This window comes from Gobio gobio (genome assembly GCF_949357685.1).
Source record: "Gobio gobio genome assembly, chromosome: 18".
NCBI classification, from domain to species: domain Eukaryota; kingdom Metazoa; phylum Chordata; class Actinopteri; order Cypriniformes; family Gobionidae; genus Gobio; species Gobio gobio.
In genome coordinates, this window is record NC_137111.1 from 35,161,030 (window position 1) to 35,182,189 (window position 21,160).

The following is a 21,160-nucleotide window of genomic DNA, read 5'->3' on the forward strand; positions in this document are numbered from 1 at the left end:
CTTGTTACAGAACAGGCAATCCAAAAGATGACAGTGAGGAGTTGGATGAATGGTTGCCAAAATTAAATGAAGGCACAACTAAAGGAGGACTCAAGAAGGGGAGAGATGAAACCGCCGAAAAGAAAAAAGTGACCAAGAGGGTGGCCAAACCTAAAGAGCCAAAACCTAAAGCAGAGAGGAAGCCAAGAGCTGCACGGGTTCCTAAAGCAAAGAAGGAGAAGACTACAGAGAAAAACACTGAGGATGCTGTTCTACCGGAGCCTGAATCACACCAGCATGTGACAGTCAAAGAAGAGGCAAGTTTTTAGTAACTGTCTTGCAATAAGAGTACTGTAAGTTACTCTACATAACAGCATCTGCTTTTCTAAACGACTAATTACTAAATATGTTATATATCTACCCTGACTCATGTCAGCTGGCCTACTATTATTTATCTAACACAAACATCATGTTCTATAATCTATGTATATTCTATGTTCTATTTGATCTCTTTTGTGTACAAACACTACCATTCAAAAGTTTGGGGTCAGTAACAGTTTTTGTTTGTTTTTGAATGAAATTAATAATTCTATTCAGCAAGGAGGCATTACGTTCATCAAAAGTGTCAGTAGTTTTTTTTTAAGTGAAAAATATTTTTTTAAATTGTAAAAAAAACAAATAAGACTAAGCAGCACAACTTCTTCAACTTAAACTTCTTAATAAAGAAGAAATGTGAATTTCTAAAGGATCATGTGACGGTGACACTGAAGACTGTAATTGCTGCTGAATATTCAGCTTTGCTATTACAGGAATTCATTACACTTTCAAATATATCAAAATAGAAAAAAGTTTTAATATTTTACAATATTATTGTTTTACTGTATGTTGATCAAAAAATGCAGACATGGTGAGATTAAGCCTTTTCAAAAAACATAAAAAAAAATGATTATATGTTATTATATGTAATTATTATAAATATTTCTGACTTTTGTACTGCAGTATATCTTGACAATGACATTTCTAATATAATGTACTCAAATTACTTGCTTCATTCTGATGCCTTATTTTAGAGGTTGTCCATCAACTTGAGCAGGGAGTTCAGTAATAATGCAGCTGTCCCAGGAGATATGCCTGATGAGGGTCCATCATCTAGCCAACATTTCCCCAAGATGAAAAAAGAGGAACCAGATGACAGCTTCACCTTTGATGAACCTGCTCAGAAGAAGCAGAAGTGCACAAACATGCCCCAGGGAAGACCTATAAAACTCAAATCGGGCAATTCTTGTGTGGACGACTTACAGATGAATTGGGATCCCTTTCGGGTGGGTTATTACTTTCTTGAGACATGAAATAATGATTGAAATAGTTGTATAAAGGTAGTTTAAGTTATTATTATTTGCTATTTTGTAACACACAGTACAATAATTGTAACTCAAATATTTCAAGACCATTCATTTTTTTTCATCCCATGTTATCCCATGAAGGTTCTTGCTCAGAAGACGGGTGTGGAGCAGTGGGTGTGTGTGAACATTGCACAGCTCTTCCAAGAGGAGAACACGATTCCCTTCATGGTGCGCTATAGAAAGGAGCTGATTAACCATATGGATGCAGATGCTGTTCGAGACGTGCAGCTGACTCTTGAAGAGTTACGGTAAGACACTGGAAAGACAAGAAAAAAACCCCAAGTAGACCAGAACGGATTTTTTTTTTCCTTTAATAAACTCATCTATTTTCTTTTTCAAGGAAACATAATAAGTGTTTTGGTTTGTGATTGCTGGATAAAGCTTTTTATTTAATAATTTTGCTGAAACTGGATGGATGGATTTTTTTTTTGTACATCCTGACTGATTCTTTGCAATTAATTCATCCATATGAAAATGCTTTAAGATGATGGATGTCTCCAATGACACAAAAAGCTGATATCTGAATATGGCTATTGCTTGGCTTGAGTTACCTTGATTAGGTTGCTGAAATCAAGTGTGACCTGTAGATGGCAGCAGAGATCAAGCTGCGTAATGGGAAAAAATGTTCACAATGGAATTGTCTGGTCAGCCAGGCCAGGATTAAATGATAACGTAAACTAATTTTAACACTTGGTTAATTTGGCTAAATATGACATTTTCTTTTCACAAACTATCCTTCAAAAGTTTGGGGTCAGAAAGACTTAGCACAGTCCTGCCATTACAGGAATTAATTACACTTAATATATTAAAATGGAAAACTAATATTAAATTGCATTAATACTTCACAACATTACTGTTTTTACTGTATTTTTGTTGACCAAAGAAATGTAGCCTTGGTGAACATAAGATACTTCTTTCTAAAAACATTTAAAAAAAATGCATAACTTGGGCACTTTTCCTAATGAGAAAGCAAACGCAAACAGGATAAACTTAATTTTATGCATGTGTCTTAGGTCAGTGGCCAAGAAGAGCAGATCTGTTGCTCAAACACTAAAAAAGGAGGGAGTTCTTACTTCAGAGCTGGAAATGTCTCTGAAGAACTGCACATCAGCTGATGAAATAGACCATGTGGTGAGAACAGAACAAGCTTCTCAGCTTAATAATTTGGGTTTTGAATGTGAGGGTTGTAATAATAGCCTATACTTTTGTGTTGTCTTCAGTATGCCCCCTATAAAAAGGGCAGTAAGTTGTCCAAGGCCCGGCGAGCTAAGGAGTTAGGACTGGAACCTGTTGCACTGGCTCTGCTTCAGGCACCCCAGACTCTGAATCTGCACTCCTCGATCCAGCCCAACACCAAGGGTATTTTGTTATTATCTTATGTATATTACTTGCAGCAAGCAGCATGTAGTACAAGCGCCAATATAACAATGTTATTTTGGTGCTTGTTACTCAAGAGGCCTGTTGCATGAAGCTAGTTGAACAAACTCTGAGTTTGAAAACTAGTTTGCTCAAACTTACTGGGTAGGAGCTGAAACCGGATTCATGCAACAGGTCTCAGATGCCACAACTCATTGCTCTTTGAGGTGTCATGCTCACCCAGAAAGTACATTCATTTAAAGGGTACATAACACACAAAGTTTCTGACAATCTCATGTTAATTTTGAGTACCTATAGAGTAGTGTTGTATCCTTCATATCTCAGAAGAATCTTTCATTTTATCATATTATTAAAAGACAGATACGCTGTACCGATTCCTTCCGAAAACAGCCCAGCTCGTGCGGCGTGCAGTGGGCGGAGCTAAAGAGTCACGAGCACACACACACAATACATCATGGCATTATCCCTGGATAACTTTCGATATTCGATATGCACTTATGCACCAATTGCCAACAAAACACAGACTAGATGCAGTTTCACTCACAAACAAACATGCTCCAGAAAAACAAACTGCGTCCACTGTTTCCTTAACACTGGGTTATTTGGGAAGCTGAACAAGGTTATCCTTCCCTCACAACCAAAATAACACTTTTTTTATTGACATTGTTGATTTTGTGGTCTAAAAACAAAATGACAGGGCTGCCGACGGCTTCTGTAACCCGAACGAAGCTCGTTGATGGCCGTGCTCTGGCTCTCGCTCTGGTTGATGTGGGAGAAGTGCCCATACAAGGAATTCCACCCTTTATGACGTCATACAGAGGCATATTCTTAAAAAAACTTTCTGAAACGTATTCGAATCCTGAAGGAGTGTATTTAGCACAGAAATAATGTCATGCGTCCAACTCATTTTTGTTTATTTAAGCTTTTGAACGACGTTATCAGCATTAACTCTGACCAAATTTAACTGAAATACAGTGTGGAGGACATAACTGATAACTGATAACCGATATACACAAGAAAAACAAATACACATACATAGGGAAGAATAAAATAAACTAAAAGAACTATATACATAATGTCAGAGACAAATGGTTTACCGGAAGTGTGTTAAAATCAAAATATAATGGATATTAAAATACAGATCAAACAAACCCGTTTCCCCTGATTTACATCTTGGTTTACTCTCCTATCCTATACCTTTTAAGTCACTTTAAGCTTTGAGAATGGAAATCAAGCTGTCATGAGTTTGGTTCCAGTACAAAATAGTAGTACAGGATCTTTGCTCTATTGATTAAGGCAGTGGATCGCTCCAAACGATCTATAAAATAGGACAACCATTGGTGTTTTGACAAAGAATTAGGAGGAAACCAAGAACTAATGATAGTTTTCTTTGCAGCTGTTAATCCCGCAAAGAAAGTCCGTTTTTGATTTAAAGTCAGGGTTACGGAGGAGTTATCATTAAGAAGGAAAAGACATTCCAACTCATTTTTTGAAAATTTGGCCATGTTTAGCTTGATAATCCAACTCTTTAACAGTGTAAATAAATCAGAATGCATGAAATAGCATTAGACCCCTCCTTTAACAATAATAGTTTTGAAACGGGGATTAATGATTAATGGTCCCAACATTGCCTCCTTAATTTCTATATCAAATAAAAAGTGATAAAAGACATTGGGTCAGTAGAGGGCAGCAAAGGACTTTGTGTGTGTTGTCTGCTGGCTGTTGACGTTGAAGGCAGTGACATCAGCAGCATTGTGACATTTTTCTGGGCATTTATTCCATGTATATGCGTTCTTATGAATTCATTATTATACATGAATCTTACATATACTATATAACTATGTGGAATATTTATACTGTAAAAAAAAAAAACACCAAAGAAAAACAGTTCTCATAAGTTAATGCAGGGTCACTGATAACTGTGAATGTTATGAGACATTTCAGCTGTTTCGCTTCCTGTGTGTAGGGTTGTCGACCATGGATGAGGTGGCCACAGGTGTGCAGGAGATCCTCGCAGATAGGATTGCAAAGGACAAAGAGACTCTCACCTATGTCCAGTCACTGTAAGACACTTTAGCAAACACAATATTTTCTCCTACTCTCCAGTCCCCCTTAATTATCATCTTTCTATTATCTATTAATCTATCTATTTTTGCTCTTTTATCATTATGCACCTCCCCTTACATTTATGCTCTCAGGTGTGACCGGAGTGCAGTGACCATTCACTCATCGGTGTCTAAAACAGCCCTGAAAGAACAGCAGCCACAGCAGGGCAATCAGAAGAGCAAACCAAAGGACATTGCCAAGTTCAGCCTGTATACTGACTTCACCTGCGACGTCCAGCGTGTCCAGCCCCATCAGGTATAGTCACCTCTTATCTTGTGCCATACCAGATTCACTGTGCAGATAGGACACTTTTAGATCTATAAACGTTTAAATGTTTATCTTTTCCTGCAGAGATTTGAATGTATCATGAAGTGCTATTGCTTTCTTAGCAAATTACACAAATGCCTGTTCCACAGTGATATGATAAAACTGCTATTTCATTATCTGCATGATTAACATTGATACATTTTCTAAATATCACAAACTATTTTAGATATGATAACTTATCTTGCAGTGTGGTTTTCTTTTTCTTTTGGTCCTTTTGTCACTTTTATCAGTGTGAATAGTGTAGAAAGGACAGCAATTGGTTGTGATAGGAAGAGGTAGCTGGTCTGGGTAAATTATGATTCAAATTCTCATTTGTTTGTAAAGTCACACATCACAGTTTTTGTGTCCAAACGATCCTACAGATCCCAAAAGCAAACAAGAGTTGATGCCAATATTAGTGTTTTTTTAAGTATCATTAGAATTATTATTATTTTTTACAATATTTTTTTCCAATATTACATTTTTTTTTAATTCTTCATTCATTCTAATTTTAGTATAAGTTTTATTATTTTGTGCTTTTCACTTTTATTAGTTTTTATTTTATATTTATATAGCTTTAATTAATTTTTTAGTAATTGTAGTACTTTAACTTAAATAAAAAATAAAAAAATTAGGCAACATTTTATTTTTATTTTACATTTACATCTACACTTATGCATTTGGCAGACGCTTTTATCCAAAGCGACTTACATTGCATTCAAGGTACACATTTTATATTTAGTCAGTTCTTACTTTCCCTGGGAATCGATCGAACCCATGACCATTTTATTTCAACCTATTTGAAAATTATTTGTTGTGTTACTCCTCCTGAGGAAGGCCTGAGCCGAAACACGCAGAAAAGATTTTTGCATGTAGCCATGAAATTATAATGGCTTTTTAATGAAAAAGAGTGCCATGGTCATCTAGCGTTCTGTTGTTGAATTATGTTGAACCTCGTTGTTTCTCAAGATCTTAAAAATCTTTTAAACCTTCCTTCTTATCTAAATGCTTGTGCTAGTTTTGTAAAAACAAATGAATTTCTTTGAAAAACAAAATTGTAATTCCACTCTGTAAATGAATGAGTTGGAGTGCCTAGTAAGGAGCTAACAAGTGTCCATTATGTACTTCACTACTCTGTAAAAAGCATCCCAGGATCCAGTTCATGAAGTCTCTGCCAAGGGTGTACACCTTGAAGCTGAAACGTACAAATTTTAACTTATTTAACTATATTTTTAGTAACTACATAATTCCCGTACTCGTGTTATTTAGATTTTGATGACAGTTCTATTATTCTAAAATAGTACGAAAGTCATAATAAACAATGAGTAGGCGTGTCCAAACCTGACAGCTGGTGTATATGTACACACTCGGACACAATCCACCAGTCCACACACACTGACAGTGTTGTTCCATATACACAGGTCCTTGTGTCACTCTTCAAAGCTCTTCTGTCAGCGCTGTTTAAGTGTATGTGTTCGTGTCAATGGTGTCCCCTTCCCCCTCTCTCACTTCATGGCTACCCGCTTACTCGGAGTTGGTTGTGGGCCACATGTCACAGTGACTCAGTCATCCTTTTCTCCATCTATTCGTCTCTCTCACCCTTTCCCTGTCCCCCAGTCATTCCCTATCTCCCCCTCTTAACATATGTGACACGTCCCTATCCACGTGCCTGTGGATTAAAGGCTAGGATTGACAGACACTACTTCATGATGACAGCCGCTCATGGGCTGTGTGAGGAAGGAGGGGGATCAGGGCGTGAGGGTGAGAGGGAGAGAGACAAAGAGCGAAAGAAAGGCAAAATGAGTGAATGAATGAGTGTCGGCAAGATCTCCCGTGAAGCATACAGTTTACCCGTTGTTAATCTGCTGACGTGGTTTGTCAGTGAGTGTTAATTTGAGTTTGCCATGACCTGTGAGCTGTCACACTCCGGCTAAAATGAACCTTTTCGTGGTTTTGCTAAGGAACAGTGTGAAATGTATTTTGACAGGCGGCATGTGTATACACACACACTTGCTTGTTTATTTTAACACATCAGTTGTGAGAGTGTATTAAGGACGTGTGTGTGGGGGGGAGGTTCCACATGTTCATATCTAAAGAACCACTTAGTGAAACGTTTTTGTTGGTCTTAGTGACTCCATTATTAACAGAGGGTACATTGATGCTTTGTGTAAGTTGGGCAGAATTTATGCATTTTTATTTGTTCAAGATCGAACCGACAAATCATTTTACATACATGAAAAGATGCGGACGGAAGCGTTCAGAATATATAACTTCAAATTGATGAGAATAAATAATTTTTTTAACTTAAATATGTATTAATTTATATATGGTAACACTTTAAAATAAGGTTTCATTTGTTAACATTAACTACATTAGTTTACATGGATTAAGAATGAACAATACTTCTACAGCATTTATTAATCTTAGTTAGATCATTTCATCATGAACTAATACATTATTAAAAATCTAAATTTGTATTAGTAAATGCACTGTGAACTAACATGAACAAACGATATACAGTTGTAGTTTTATGAACTGATGTTAACAAAGATTAATGAATACTTTAACAGATGTATTGCTCATTGTTAAATTGATGTTAGTATACTACATTAATACATTAACTAATCTTAACAAATGAGACCTTATTGTTGTGACCATATATATCACTCATGTGCAACTAAATTATCATAACTTTTGTTAAATAATATTTGTTTTATTTACTGTTTAAAGTATTTATTTAATCAGTATTTTAATTGACAATTTAGAACAAAATCGTTTACTAAATGTTTGTACACTTTTATCACCATAGCCACGTTATATATATTTTAATTTTTATTAATATATATATATGATCATATATATATCATATGATGCAAAAATGTGACGTTAAAAAAAATCTACAAATTTTCAGGTTAGTAACAATATATATATATTGTCCACAATATAATCAGTGTATATATATATAATATACAATTTTTATTTATTTTTTAATTTTTTAAATGGGAGGTTTGAAAGAAATGGAAACATTTTATGTGCAAACTTCTTTTTTTTTTTTTTTTAAATCACGGGCTTGTGCATTTACGTACCTTGCTCATATTTTACTTCACTGGACATGCATTTATTATTCCTCAGAAAATATATAAACTGTAGTGTGGTCTTTACCTCCTGAAATTTTTAAATATAGTTTCATCTAATAAGCCTAGTCTACTTTTGTAAGCTTTCAGAGGCTGGTTTCATAGTCAAACTCTGCCTCAACTGAGGTCCCTTTTTTGGCTTTTTTCTTAAAGATTTTTTTTTGTAAACAATTTTCAAAAAAAGTCAAAACAAATTTGCTGAAAGTTTGTATGAACTGTAATGAAAATGAGTGTTGTTATTTTCTCAATTATTTTGTCTTTGTCATATCCCTCATGCTGTAGACGCATTTCTAGAGTTAAAAAGAACCAAACATTAGTTTTTGTTTTTTTGTGTTCCTTCCTCCAGCACAATCACTAAAAATGTGCAGTTAAAAGAAATCTTCAAATTTCCAGTTAGTAACAAATAAAATGTGGTCTAATAAGTAAGAAAGACCACATTTTTATTTTTACTAATCTGGAAATTTGTAGATTTTTTTTTTGTTGTTGTTGACATTTTTGCATCATATGATATATTGACTACAATATAATCAGTGTTAAACCATTAAGTGTTTTTATAAAACAAAGCAGCTCTTGCTAAAGCAAGAGATCATGTTTATTTTGTATGGGGAATGATCATTGTTGTATTTTAAACCCCATGTTGTGTATGTTTGTTTTTCTGTACATGCAAAGATAGGAAGTGAAAAGTTCACCCGTTCTTTCTGTTTTTGTAGAGGCCATCCTCTATTGCTCTGTTCCATGGCAATGCAGTTGCCTTTATTTGGAGAAAAAATATTGAATCGGAATAGCTCAGTCTTTAAAATAATATTCATTTCTGTCGCTTACATTCCTCATATTTTTCCAATTATGATTTCATTGTTATTGAGGAACATGATATGTTAAATATTTGGACTAAACTTTTCCCCCTTCTCTGTTTTGAAAATGTCATGTCTTGGACTGGCGCATGTCTTAAAGCAGGAGAAATATGACACTAAACTGAATCTGTGAAAAATGGGTTTATAAAATATCTGATTTTGGGGTTTTCACTGACAAGTGTTAAATTGTATCTATTTTTGCTCACATTACAATTCATCAGCGTTGTTTGTATGTGACAAACAGTTGTAATATTGGCTGTGTGATATGACGAACAGGAATGAATTCCTTTGGATGTCTGTGCGGCCTGTTTTTGTTTGGTAGAAATATGTCCTCCACGAATAAACCATGCTTGCTTGTATTTTTAGGGCATGCTTATGTTTTTTTTCTCGGTGTAGTCCTGCAGTGGTAATTTTAAACATGACCTGATTCAGACCAGTTGTTTTAATGTATGCGTTACTATATGATATTTTTATTAATAGATATTCATTAACTACACAGGGCTAAGTTGGAAATGACACAGATATGGAGAAAAGTTTGATATTTGTTTTGACATTTCCCTCATCTCATGCAAAACTTCAAATGCGATAAACATCGCATGAGAAAACCCAAGTAAACAGCTCCCTTAGGGTGATGAAATGCCAAAATATGGAAATATAATTTTCATCATATTTCTGGCTGCATTAATTCACGTCTTGATCGGGCCATTAGCTGTTGAGCAGTGCAGAGGGGGCAGATGCCTGTTCTGTGGTGGGGTGTGTGTTTGTGTTGGGGGTTGGTGGCATTTGTCAGCTCGGTTCTTACGCTTGGAGTCCAGATTGATGGGTCATCTCTTGTATCCTTTCAAAAGGTTTTCCTCAGAAAAGGTCAGATACTTAAAACTATTTGCTTCACAGCATGTCACTTCCCCTTCGAGGGTCAGTAAGGGAAAAGTGAGGGAGGCACGGAACTTTTCGGTGCGACACAAGTGCGTCTTAGTGCGCACTGACTTGTTTTAGGAGAGAGCGGGAGGGGGTGGTACCGACGGTGCACTACCGTGCCTCGCCTTGTGTCGGCTGTCTCTACAGGTTACTCTCTTGTTTCAGACGTTAGCCATTAACCGTGGGGAGAATCTGAAGATTCTGACAGTGAAGGTCAACATCCCCGACTGGGTGAAGAATGACTTCTGTAGGTGGTGCGTCAACGTCAGGTCAGCACACACCCACAGTGATCATACATGCACCACACCTCATCTTCTTACGTTCTAGCTTGTGGTTTGGCCCATTGCCGTTGCCTGTTTGATGGGCAATGGGTTGGGAACTGATTTTACGCTGCCAGGTGTTAAAGATTATCCACAGGTTTTGATACTGATGTAGCTCTTTCCGCTAATTTATTTATTGAATATTAACCCACTAATCTCCATATAAAATGAAAAGATCATATTGTATAGCTCAACCTAATATTTGATTACCCAAAGCTCTATAGGGTTTGGAAGTTACATTAAAAATAATTAACATCAACATACTACATGAACAAATGGTAACACTTTATTTCGGTGGTCCACTTTTTAGTTACTACAAGTAACTTTGCAACTATATGTCAACTAACAGTCATTAGAGTATTAGTAGACTGTTTGCTTAATATCTGCTAACTCTTTATTTTGATGCTTACCCAACAGACATTCTACTGACTGTCAGTAACTTTGCAACTACATGTTAACTTATTCTACTTACCCAAACCTGACAGTTTACAAATATTCTAATAAGTTGACATGTAGGTCAAAGTTACTACAAGGTTAGTAGAATAACCCAGAAAATTGTTTTAATAAATTTTTTTTAATTATTTGTATTTTAATTGTAATGTAATTTTTTTCCCCCTCTTTTTAAGAAAAATAAGTAATTACTTTTATTTGAGGGAGTATGGGTTTAATTAATAATTTATTTAGTGTTTAATTATTATTTTTTTTAATTTTTACATTGAAAAGTCATTGTGCCAACATTTATTTTTCGTTAAAAGAATATTTCAACAGCAATGAAAAACACCTTGTTCTCAAAAAGATAATTAGTTGTCTCTTTGATTACTTACACTTTTGAACTTAAAAAGTAATTATTTATATGTACACAATCATGTCACACTTATTAGTGTTTTTTGGGGGGGAGGCTGTATGAGTGTGTAAACCGTCTATCAGGACTCTTATCTGCTATTTGACTTACAGATGGAGGCCACAGGGATTTGTGCGGCCAGAACTGATGACGATTTTGAAGAATGCTGCTGAAGATTCCTACAGGAGACTCATTCTGCCCTTTCTCAGTCGAGGCTACAGGTTTGTTCTCACCAGAATGTAAAGCTTCTTGTTTTTACACTGAATACAAAGATGCATTGCCTCTTTTTCTTCTTGTCCCAGGACTAAGTTGACTACTAGTGCAGAAAAAGAGTCCATTGCCATGTTTGTTCGTAATCTGCGTCAGCGTCTTCTGATGTGTCCTGTGCGTGGGAAAGTCGTCATGGGGGTGGACCCAGGGTTTCACCACGGCTGCAAACTGGCAATCCTGTCCCCTACCAGTAAGACACCAGAGTAAATGTGGAATGAACTTATATATAATTATATATTATATATTACATATATAAATTATATATGTACACACGCACACACACACACTCACACTCCCACAGACAACAATATTGCATATTAGTTCAATTTAAAAGAACTGTTCTTATTGTTCTTTTCCAGAACTGTTTTATTACTGCGTTTTTATTGCTGAATATTTTTTTGGAAACCATGGTAAAAAAACAATTCTGGATTCTTTGATAAATACAAAAAAATATTTTTTTTTTTTACCAAAATGAATGTTTTTACGGTCACTTTTGATTAATTTAATGTGTCCTTGGTGAATAAAAGTGTTAATTTTGTGGAAACAAAGGTTTTGGAATTTATTAAGCAGCAAAAACTGTTTAAGCATTTATAATATGAAATGTTTCTTGAGCTGCAAATCAACAATGATGATTTCATAAGGATCATGTGGCAGTACTGGAGACTGCAGTAATGACTGCTGAAAATTCAGCTTTACCACCACAGGAATATTTATATTTAAAATGGATTAAAATAGAAAATAGTTATTTTAAAAGAATAATATTTTAAATTTGTACAGTTTTTACTGTATTTTTGATCAAATAAATGCAAAAAACCTTGGTGAGCATAAGAGACTTCTTAAAAAAAAAAACATAATTCTTCCAAACTATATTTATTTATTTTTTTATTTTTTTATTTATATATAATGTATTTATAGTATAACTAGAAAAATATTAGAACAAATTTTACTTTAATAAGCAATAATACAATATTTCAGAACAATTGAAAACAATTCCATGCATCATCTTTTTGTCAATTGGTTCTAAAGGTTTTGGGAGAAAAAAGGAGAGATGCTTTTACTGTAATATTGTAATCGTTATGTTTTGTTATAATTCATAGTTGTTTATTAAGTTGATAAGAAAAAAAAGGTTTTTTTTGGCTGTCAAAAAGAAAAAAAATCTAATAATAATCTAATAGCAATGGATAGTTATGGTAAATTTGAGCTGATGTTTTGAAATCTTTATAATCAACCAAATATAGACTAGTATTTCAATGGACCAACATAGTCACAATGAACTTAAGCTTGTTAATTGTAATTACTTTTAGTATAGTGCAACATAATTTTAATGTCGATGAAGGAGAGTGTCTGATTGGCAGGTGTGATGAGAGTGCCCATTGTGTCCTCTCGGTGCGTGGAGCTGCACGCTGTGCCCTGTGTGCCCTGCGTCCAGGCGACTGATCGGCCTGGCGGGTGTGTGTCAGGTGGCATTGCTGTATTTGCCCTCTGCCCTGCAGCAGCACCACACGCAAACCCAGCTTGACTGTGACATGTCTGTGGGTGTGTAGTCACATGACCTGCCGGGCTCTTGAGGTGTCTATTGCGATTAGACTGCCTATCTCAGGCTGACAGAAAACGGTAGCCGTATTGTCTGAAAGGAGGGGGGAACAAGGTAGAGGCAAAAAAAATTGAGAGGAAATAAATGGGAGCCTACTGTACCTACATGATGATGATGATATATTGTTAAGTTGATTTCCACATAAATTCTAGTCGCATGCGTCCTCTACTGTCCTGACATATCTCACATATTTTTACCTCAGGTCAGATCCTGCACACAGATGTGGTGTACCTCCATGGCTCTGCTAAACACAAAGAGGCAGAAAAACTGCGCCATCTTATGTTCAAACACAGGTACTGCAATCATAATGATGACTGAAAGTAGTTTGTAGGCACCAAAAAGATATATGCATAACTTGATATTTTTGTTCTCCCACAGCTGTCAAACCATTGTCATAGGAAATGGCAAAGCATGCAGGGAGACTGAAGCCTTCTTTACAGACCTAATTAAACAGCGCTTCTTCAACCCCCTGGATGTGTCCTACTGGTATGGCATTTCCCTTTTTTTAAAACAGACCAGAGCAGTGAGCAGTACAGCAGATGTTGTTCTTTTTAGAGTTGCTCAGTTGTTATTGACTGTATTTGTTTGAGGTCACATCAGGCTCCTGTATGGTCTTAGTGCAATTGCAGCTTGAAATGTTTTCATCAATAAACTATACTAAAAGAGAAAATAGCAACTGTTTAGCAAGGTACGCAGAAAAGGAGCAAAGGAAATGGTGCCGGTCTGGAATGTGTTACTCTTGCGGGTTTTAAATGGTATCTGGACCTTGTTTGACTGTCTCTAATTAAAAACAAATATTTCTCACCGCCCTTCAAACCAAACCAGTCCGACGTGTTTTCCTCCAACCCAAATAAAGACTGGATCTGGGATTGTCTCTCTCTCCATCTTGCTAGACTCGTGTTTGTTGACTTTTGGTTCTGACTGGAGAGCTGCCCAGAACCGCTCTGAAGTGGCCGTTTATGGCGTATACTGATGGCGGTTTTCATTACAGCCCTCCGCATCCCTCAGTGCAGCTCAGATGGGTTGCCAGGTCTGCCTCAGTAGTTCTCAGCAAAGCATGATGCCTCAAAATTGACATCCAAGGCGCTCCACAAGTGGATCCATTTCAACCTCCATTCTAAAATGAAAGTGGAAGATTTGAGATCTCCAAATTGGCAGCGCAACATCGACTGCCACGACTAGCATGCCAGACAGTTTGAACTTTGCTTCCTGTCCTGGTAGTCACAGCCAAGTATTTGTAGAAGCAGGGTGCGAGTTAAAATAATACTTTAAAACTGCACGCTTAAATGTTCCACTAAGTGGAGAAATGGATCTAGTAGCTGTATTTGTGTGAACTGCTTAAACAGGACATGCATTCTTACTTGTTGTTGTTTTTTTCATTTGTAAGGATAAAATTGTCTGCTAAAGGAATACATGTAAATGAAAGAGAAACATGGAATAGTTACATGTGTATGGAAACACATGAAAGCATTATTTAGCATTTTACAAACTCAGTTATGTGTATAGAATAATTATTTTATTTTTTTAATTTATTTATATTTAAAAAAAATAAATGTGCCAAAAATAATAATAATTAAGTTTGTGTTAATATTTCACCCTTTTTCTGACCCTTAAACTTCCCATTTTTGGTACTTGCCTTTGAGATTCAACACACAAGAATGATTTCATAGAACACTTACACACTTGCATAGACCTGACCTTTGTAGATTAATAACTTCAAAGTTGTGATAGTTGATGTATTGCATTGTACACTACCATTCCAATCAAAGGTTTGGGGTCGGTTTTATATATATATATATAAATTAACTTTTTCTTTTCTTTTTTTCAGTCCTTCCAGAAAAATGCGGCTTTTTTTTGTGATTGTTGCGGGCAAAAATCCTTGATTATGCGGCACGTTTTCTTAAAAAATGCGATGAAAAATGCGGGATATTTATGCAATTTTATGCGATAAAATTGCAGGAACTTGCAAAAACTGCGGTTTGATGAGAAAGAGAAAAAAAGCACTACATCACAGAAAGTGCTGGAATATTTAAGTTCTCATCTTGTTTTATTGAAGACCTTAATAATGGCTCAAATTTACAAAACATTTAGTCAATCAAGTTCTGTAGCTTTACAAAAGGAATATGCTACAACTTCTGAAAAAATGTATAAATAACTTCCTGTTTTACAGATGTCGCTATACAAAACAGACATTTGAGTGCTTCCAATGCACAAAGTGCAATCTCTTTAAGGGTTAGTTCACCTAAAAATGAAAATTCTGTCATTAATGACTTCCCTTTATGTTGTTGGACACAAATTAAGATATTTTAGTTGAATTCCGATGGCTCAGAAAGGCCTCCATTGGCACAATGTACACTCTCAAGACCCATAAAAGGTAGCCTACTAAAGACGTTGTTACAAAGTCCATCTCACTACAGTGGTTCTACAATAACTTTATGAAGCGACGATAATAGTATTGTGTGCAAAAAAAACTAAATAACGACTTATATAGTGATGACTGATTTCAAAACACAGCATCATGATGCTATGAATCATCGAGTCGATTCATGATTCGGATCGCGTGTCAAACTGCTGAAATACGTGACTTTGGCGATCCAACCCGCTGAATCGACTCATTGATTCATAAGGCTTCAAACCGCTGAATCAACTCATTGATTCATAACGCTTCAAACCGCTGAATCGACTCATTGATTCATAACGCTTCAAAGCTTCATGATGCTGTGTTTTGAAATCAGTCAGCACACAGGGAAACTGCTTTGCTCTTTTGCTGTTATTTTTGTTGGCCAATGGGAGTTTGTGCTTCATCATGGTTTCACCGGTATCTATGGTTTCTCCACGGGGTTTGAAGCTTTTCGATGACGTTCGCGTCGGGTAATCACGTCACTTCAAAACGTTCCCATGGCAATAGGCGGAAATGGCGGCTCTTGTGTGAGGTAAACGAAAATGTTTCAACTTTCTGCTAATATATATGACTTTTTTTGCAACGAAAATGCGGGGATTATGAAATCATGATAGCCCCGCATATTTTGCACGCGGAAATAGGCAATTTATGCGGCGAAAGTGCGGCGTATTTGAAAAAATGCGGCCCCCGCATGAATATTAGATTAGATTAGATTCAACTTTATTGTCATTACACAAGTACAAGTACAAGGCAACGAAATGCAGTTTAGGTCTAACCAGAAGTGCAATAGCAGCAAGTGCAGGATATACAACGTTTGCATAAGTGCAGGACATGGATATGTACTGAGTATATATAAATATGTCTATAAATAGAGAGATGGTTATTACTATAAACAGAATTTACAGGTGAATATGTACAGTGAATAATATACAGATGGTTAATACTATAAACAGAATTTACAGGTGGATATGTACTATGAATATAATATAATATACAGATGGCTATTACTATAAACAGAATTTACAGGTGGATATGTACTATGAATATAATATAATATACAGATGGCTATTACTATAAACAGAATTTTACAGATAGAGGTATACAATGATATGTTAGGCTAAAATGAGGAATATGGCAGTGGATTAAGGTAGTGCAATAAATTATGGACAGAAGCTATCCGAAAAAAAGTGTAAAAGTGCAGTGGAAGTGATTGCATATTACAGTTAGAAGTACGGTGCAAAATACAAATGTAAACAGTAGGTACTGTAAATAACAGTCGGCAGTGCAAATGAGCATAATCCAGTTACGGTGTGGTAGTGCAAAATGAATAAGTAAACAGTTGTTACTGTAATAAAGAGTCGGTAGTGCAAATAACAAAGTGAAGGTGGATGTGAGGTAGGAGAGTTATCAGTATATGAGGGGAGTGGATCAGCGGGGGTTTGAGTTCAGTAAGGAGACAGCTCTGGGGAAAAAACTGTTCTTAAGTCTGCTGGTCCTGGTCCGGTGGATCCTGAAACGCCTGCCGGAGGGCAGGAGAGAAAACAGTCTGTGGGCTGGGTGCGAGGAGTCCTTGAGGATGCTGCGAGCTCGATGCAGACAGCGTTTCCTCTGGATGTGTTCGATGGCAGGCAGTGGAGTCCCTGTGATGCGCTGGGCAGTTTTCACCACCCGCTGCAGTGCCTTGCGCTCCGCAACAGAGCAGCTCCCATACCACACTGCCACACAGTTGGTCAGGATGCTTTCTATTGCGCAGCGGTAGAAGTTCACCAGGATAGCCGAGGAGAGCTGATTCTTCCTCAGTGTCCTCAGGAAGAAGAGGCGCTGGTGAGCCTTCTTGACCAGGCTGGAGGTGTTGGTCGTCCACGACATGTCCGCCGAGATGTGGATCCCCAGGAACTTGAAACTGGAGACACGTTCAACAGCCATTCCATTGATGTGGATGGTGTCGTGTGTGCCTCTTGACTCCTTCCTGAAGTCCACGATGAGCTCCTTCGTTTTGGTGGTGTTGAGGAGCAGGTTATTATCAGCGCACCATGTGGCCAGGTGCTGGATCTCCTCCCTATAGGCAGTCTCATCGTTGTTGCTGATGAGACCAATCACCGTTGTGTCGTCCGCAAACTTGACGATAGAATTAGATCCATACACAGGCTTGCAGTCGGCGGTGAAGAGGGAGTAGAGAAACGGACTTAGCACACAGCCCTGTGGTACACCAGTGTTGAGTGTGATGGATGTGGAGCAGGTGGATCCTGAACGAACATTCTGGGGTCTGTCAGTTAGGAAGTCCAAAATCCAGTTGCACATTGAGGTATTGATGCCCAGGTCTCCAAGTTTGGCTATTAACTTGGTTGGGATGACAGTGTTGAATGCTGAGCTGAAGTCAACAAACAGCATGCGTGCGTAAGTGTTCTTATTGTCCAGGTGAGTGAGCACAGAGTGCAGTGCCATGGAAACGGCATCCTCTGTGCTCCTATTGCTGCGGTAGGCAAACTGGTGTGAGTCCAATGTGGATGGTAGAGAGTCTTTTAGGTGTTCCAGGACCAGCCGCTCAAAGCACTTCATGACGATGGGTGTGAGTGCTACAGGGCGGTAGTCATTAGGGCACCTCGGGTTAGAGTGTTTTGGCACTGGCACAATGGACGTGCGTTTAAAGCATGAAGGTACAGCTGCTTGGGCAAGAGACAGGTTGAAAATGTCTGTAAAAACCTCAGCGAGCTGCTCCGCACATGCCCTGAGAACACGACCAGGGATGTTGTCTGGTCCAGCAGCCTTGTGCGCGCTGATCCGGCTCAGTGACTTGCAGACATCTGTGGAGGAGAGTGTGATTGGTGGGTCAGCTGAGGGTTTGAGCTTGGTGGCAGTTTCTCTGTTGTCTCTTTCAAAACGAGCGTAAAAGTGATTTAGCTCGTTCAGGAAGTTGACATCAGTGGCTGCGGGGGTGGAGTGGGTGGGTTTGTAGTCACTGATGGCCTGGATGCCCTGCCACATGCGTCGAGGGTCAGAGTTGGAAAAGTGACCCTCTATCTTTAGCTTGTAGCAGTGCTTGGCCTTTTTGATGCCCCTCTTCAGGTTTGCTCTGGATGCGCTGTAGGCTTGTGCATCTCCTGATCTGAAGGCAGTATTGCGTGACTTCAGCAGGAGTCGCACTTCCCTGTTCATCCATGGCTTCTGATTTGGGTATGTGGTGATCTGTTTCTGGGTTGTAACACTGTCAATGGTGGTATTGATATGATCCAATACAGAGGAGGTGTAGGAGTCAATGTCCGTGTGAGCGCCACTGGTGGCTTGAGAAGCAAACACACTCCAGTCTGTGTTTAGAAACCTTTCCTGGAGTGTGGAATCAACCCCCGCAGGCCACACCTTGATGGTCTTCACTGATGGCTTCACACGGTTGATGAGGGGTGAATATTTGGGGATGAGGAACAAAGAGATGTGGTCTGACTGTCCCAGGTGGGGGAGGGGTGTCGCAACGTAAGCTCCCGCCATGTTTGTGTACACGTGGTCTAAGGTTTTGTTTCCTCTGGTGTGGCAGGAAACATGCTGGTGAAACTTGGGTAGCACTGACTTTAAGTTTGAATGATTAAAGTCACCTGCAACAATAAAAGCAGCTTCCGGGTGATCAGTCTGTTGTTTACTGATGGCTGCATGAAGTTCTTTCATAGCAAGCTTGGCATCAGCATCCGGGGGAATATAGGCTGCAGTTATAATGGTGGAAGTGAACTCTCGCGGCAGATAAAACGGTCTACATTTAACCATGAGAAACTCCAGGTTATATATAAACTCCAGGTTATATAGTCCGAATATGCGGACTTTGGCTGATTATGCGTTAAATCACGCGATCGCATAATCGCGTTTTTCTGGAGGGACTGTTTTTTTCTTTTTAAAGAAGTCTATTTTGCTCACCAAGGCTGCATTTAAAAAAAGGAATATTGTGAAATATTATTACAATTTAAACTATTCTCTTTTTGAATGTATTTTCAAACGTAATTTATTCCTGTGGTGGCAGTTTTCAGTGTCATATGATCCTTCATAAATCATTCTAATATGCTGATATGGCGCTAAAGAAACATTTATTATTATCAATGTTAAAAAAAATGGTTGTGCTACATATTTTTGTGATAACAATATCATTTTTTTTAAGATTCTTTGATGAATAGAAAGTTCAAAAGAACAGCATTTTTACAGAAAATAATCTGTAACAATATAAATGACTTTTGAACAATTGAATGTGGCCTTGTTTAATAAAAGTATTAATTTCTTTCTAAAAAAAAAAAAAAAAATCTTACTGAAACCAAACTTTTGAACGGTACTGTAGAAGTATAGATGCATTTTGTGCAATTGTGTTTTAGGTGTTAAGTTTTTTGGACTATGTAATTGGATTTTTTTTTTTTTTTTGTCCATTCCCTTTTAAAAGTTCATCTCCACAGGTCACTTTGTACATCACTCACTAGTCAATTAAACCGGCGGCTTCATTTGCACCATCTGCTATCTGTCTCCCTACTCCTCAGCTTGTTCAGAAATAAAACATCATCCGTTGCCCCCACCTACCATCCCTTGCTCCCTCCCTTCTGTCCCGACGTCCCCGCTAGCCGTCTCCTTTCCTTTCTTTTGCCTGACTGCTCCTGAGGAATGACAGGCAGTGCCGGCAGACTGTGTGCGGTAATGAGCCTGCGGGATGAGCTGCACGGCTCTCAGCGACCTGGTGCTCTTCGCTTAAATGAAGGGACACTTGCCTGTTGAGTTGGTGGGGTTGTTACTCGAGGAATACTGAGATAAACACTGATCTCTTGACATTTTCTTCCAGTCCTGTTCTTTCTATAATAAGACCGTCTTTTTACAGTGTCCTTGTTTAGTATACCTAATCCTAACCCTATAGTAAGTGCATATAGTTCATTATTATTACACTGTAAAATAAAGAGTAATCACCTTTTTTGGGTGATTTGTAATGGTACTTAGATGTGCTTTTTAGGGACAATTGTCTTCACACAGGACTTTACTTGCATAGAGTGTGGTAAAATGAAGTTACTGTTAGTAATACATTAGTGTTGTTTTATTTGTATTTATTTTTAACGAAAGAGTTACCATTGGTAACTTGAATGCGCCTGGCTTCCAGTGTCTTTCGCCTCCAGTTATTTTACATGCAGTGTTATGCTGCTTGATATTGCAAATTCATTATCGTAATCATAAATGCACTGGTTTGTAGCTCAAATAGTTTTACCGTTTACAGCACTGTTGTTCTTATAGTTATTTACCAATAGCGGCTAATGAATCAGAAGTCTCACACAAAAAATAGCTTATTTCTGTGTTGCAAAATAATATAAATTAAATATATATTAAATCATTTATTGAAATTAAATATATTTTGTGTGATACCAATATTATTATTAATGTTATTAATAAGTAATACAAAAATACCATCAGTCATGTCTATAATCTGTGGCCGCATTTGAATAGCCGTAATTCACACAATTCTACACACCTGTTCTTGCTTATTTATTTTGGCTTATTTGTTAATGCATTCACATTTTTCCACATTTCCATATTTTTCCATATTCCATATATATCTCGCTTATGACAGTTTGCTTTAATACCTGTGCTGTACACTGAGAAGCTTACAGTACATGCATGTTGAAGAGTTGCCCTCTCTTTGAACTTCCACTCTG

At 37.4% G+C, this 21,160-nt stretch overlaps 1 protein-coding gene across 1 annotated transcript in view; it reads left to right on the plus strand.

Moving 5' to 3' along the window:
• srbd1 (S1 RNA binding domain 1) overlaps nt 1-21,160 on the plus strand; it is a 68,483-nt gene that overhangs the window by 693 nt on the left and 46,630 nt on the right. Inside the window, exons 3-14 of the mRNA XM_079842963.1 lie at nt 11-296; nt 1,050-1,301; nt 1,464-1,630; nt 2,396-2,513; nt 2,603-2,741; nt 4,726-4,822; nt 4,958-5,120; nt 10,240-10,343; nt 11,349-11,456; nt 11,538-11,695; nt 13,302-13,392; nt 13,478-13,585. Of these exons, the coding sequence (XP_079699089.1) occupies nt 11-296; nt 1,050-1,301; nt 1,464-1,630; nt 2,396-2,513; nt 2,603-2,741; nt 4,726-4,822; nt 4,958-5,120; nt 10,240-10,343; nt 11,349-11,456; nt 11,538-11,695; nt 13,302-13,392; nt 13,478-13,585 (1,791 nt within the window). The remainder of the gene's footprint in view (nt 1-10; nt 297-1,049; nt 1,302-1,463; nt 1,631-2,395; nt 2,514-2,602; nt 2,742-4,725; nt 4,823-4,957; nt 5,121-10,239; nt 10,344-11,348; nt 11,457-11,537; nt 11,696-13,301; nt 13,393-13,477; nt 13,586-21,160) is intronic.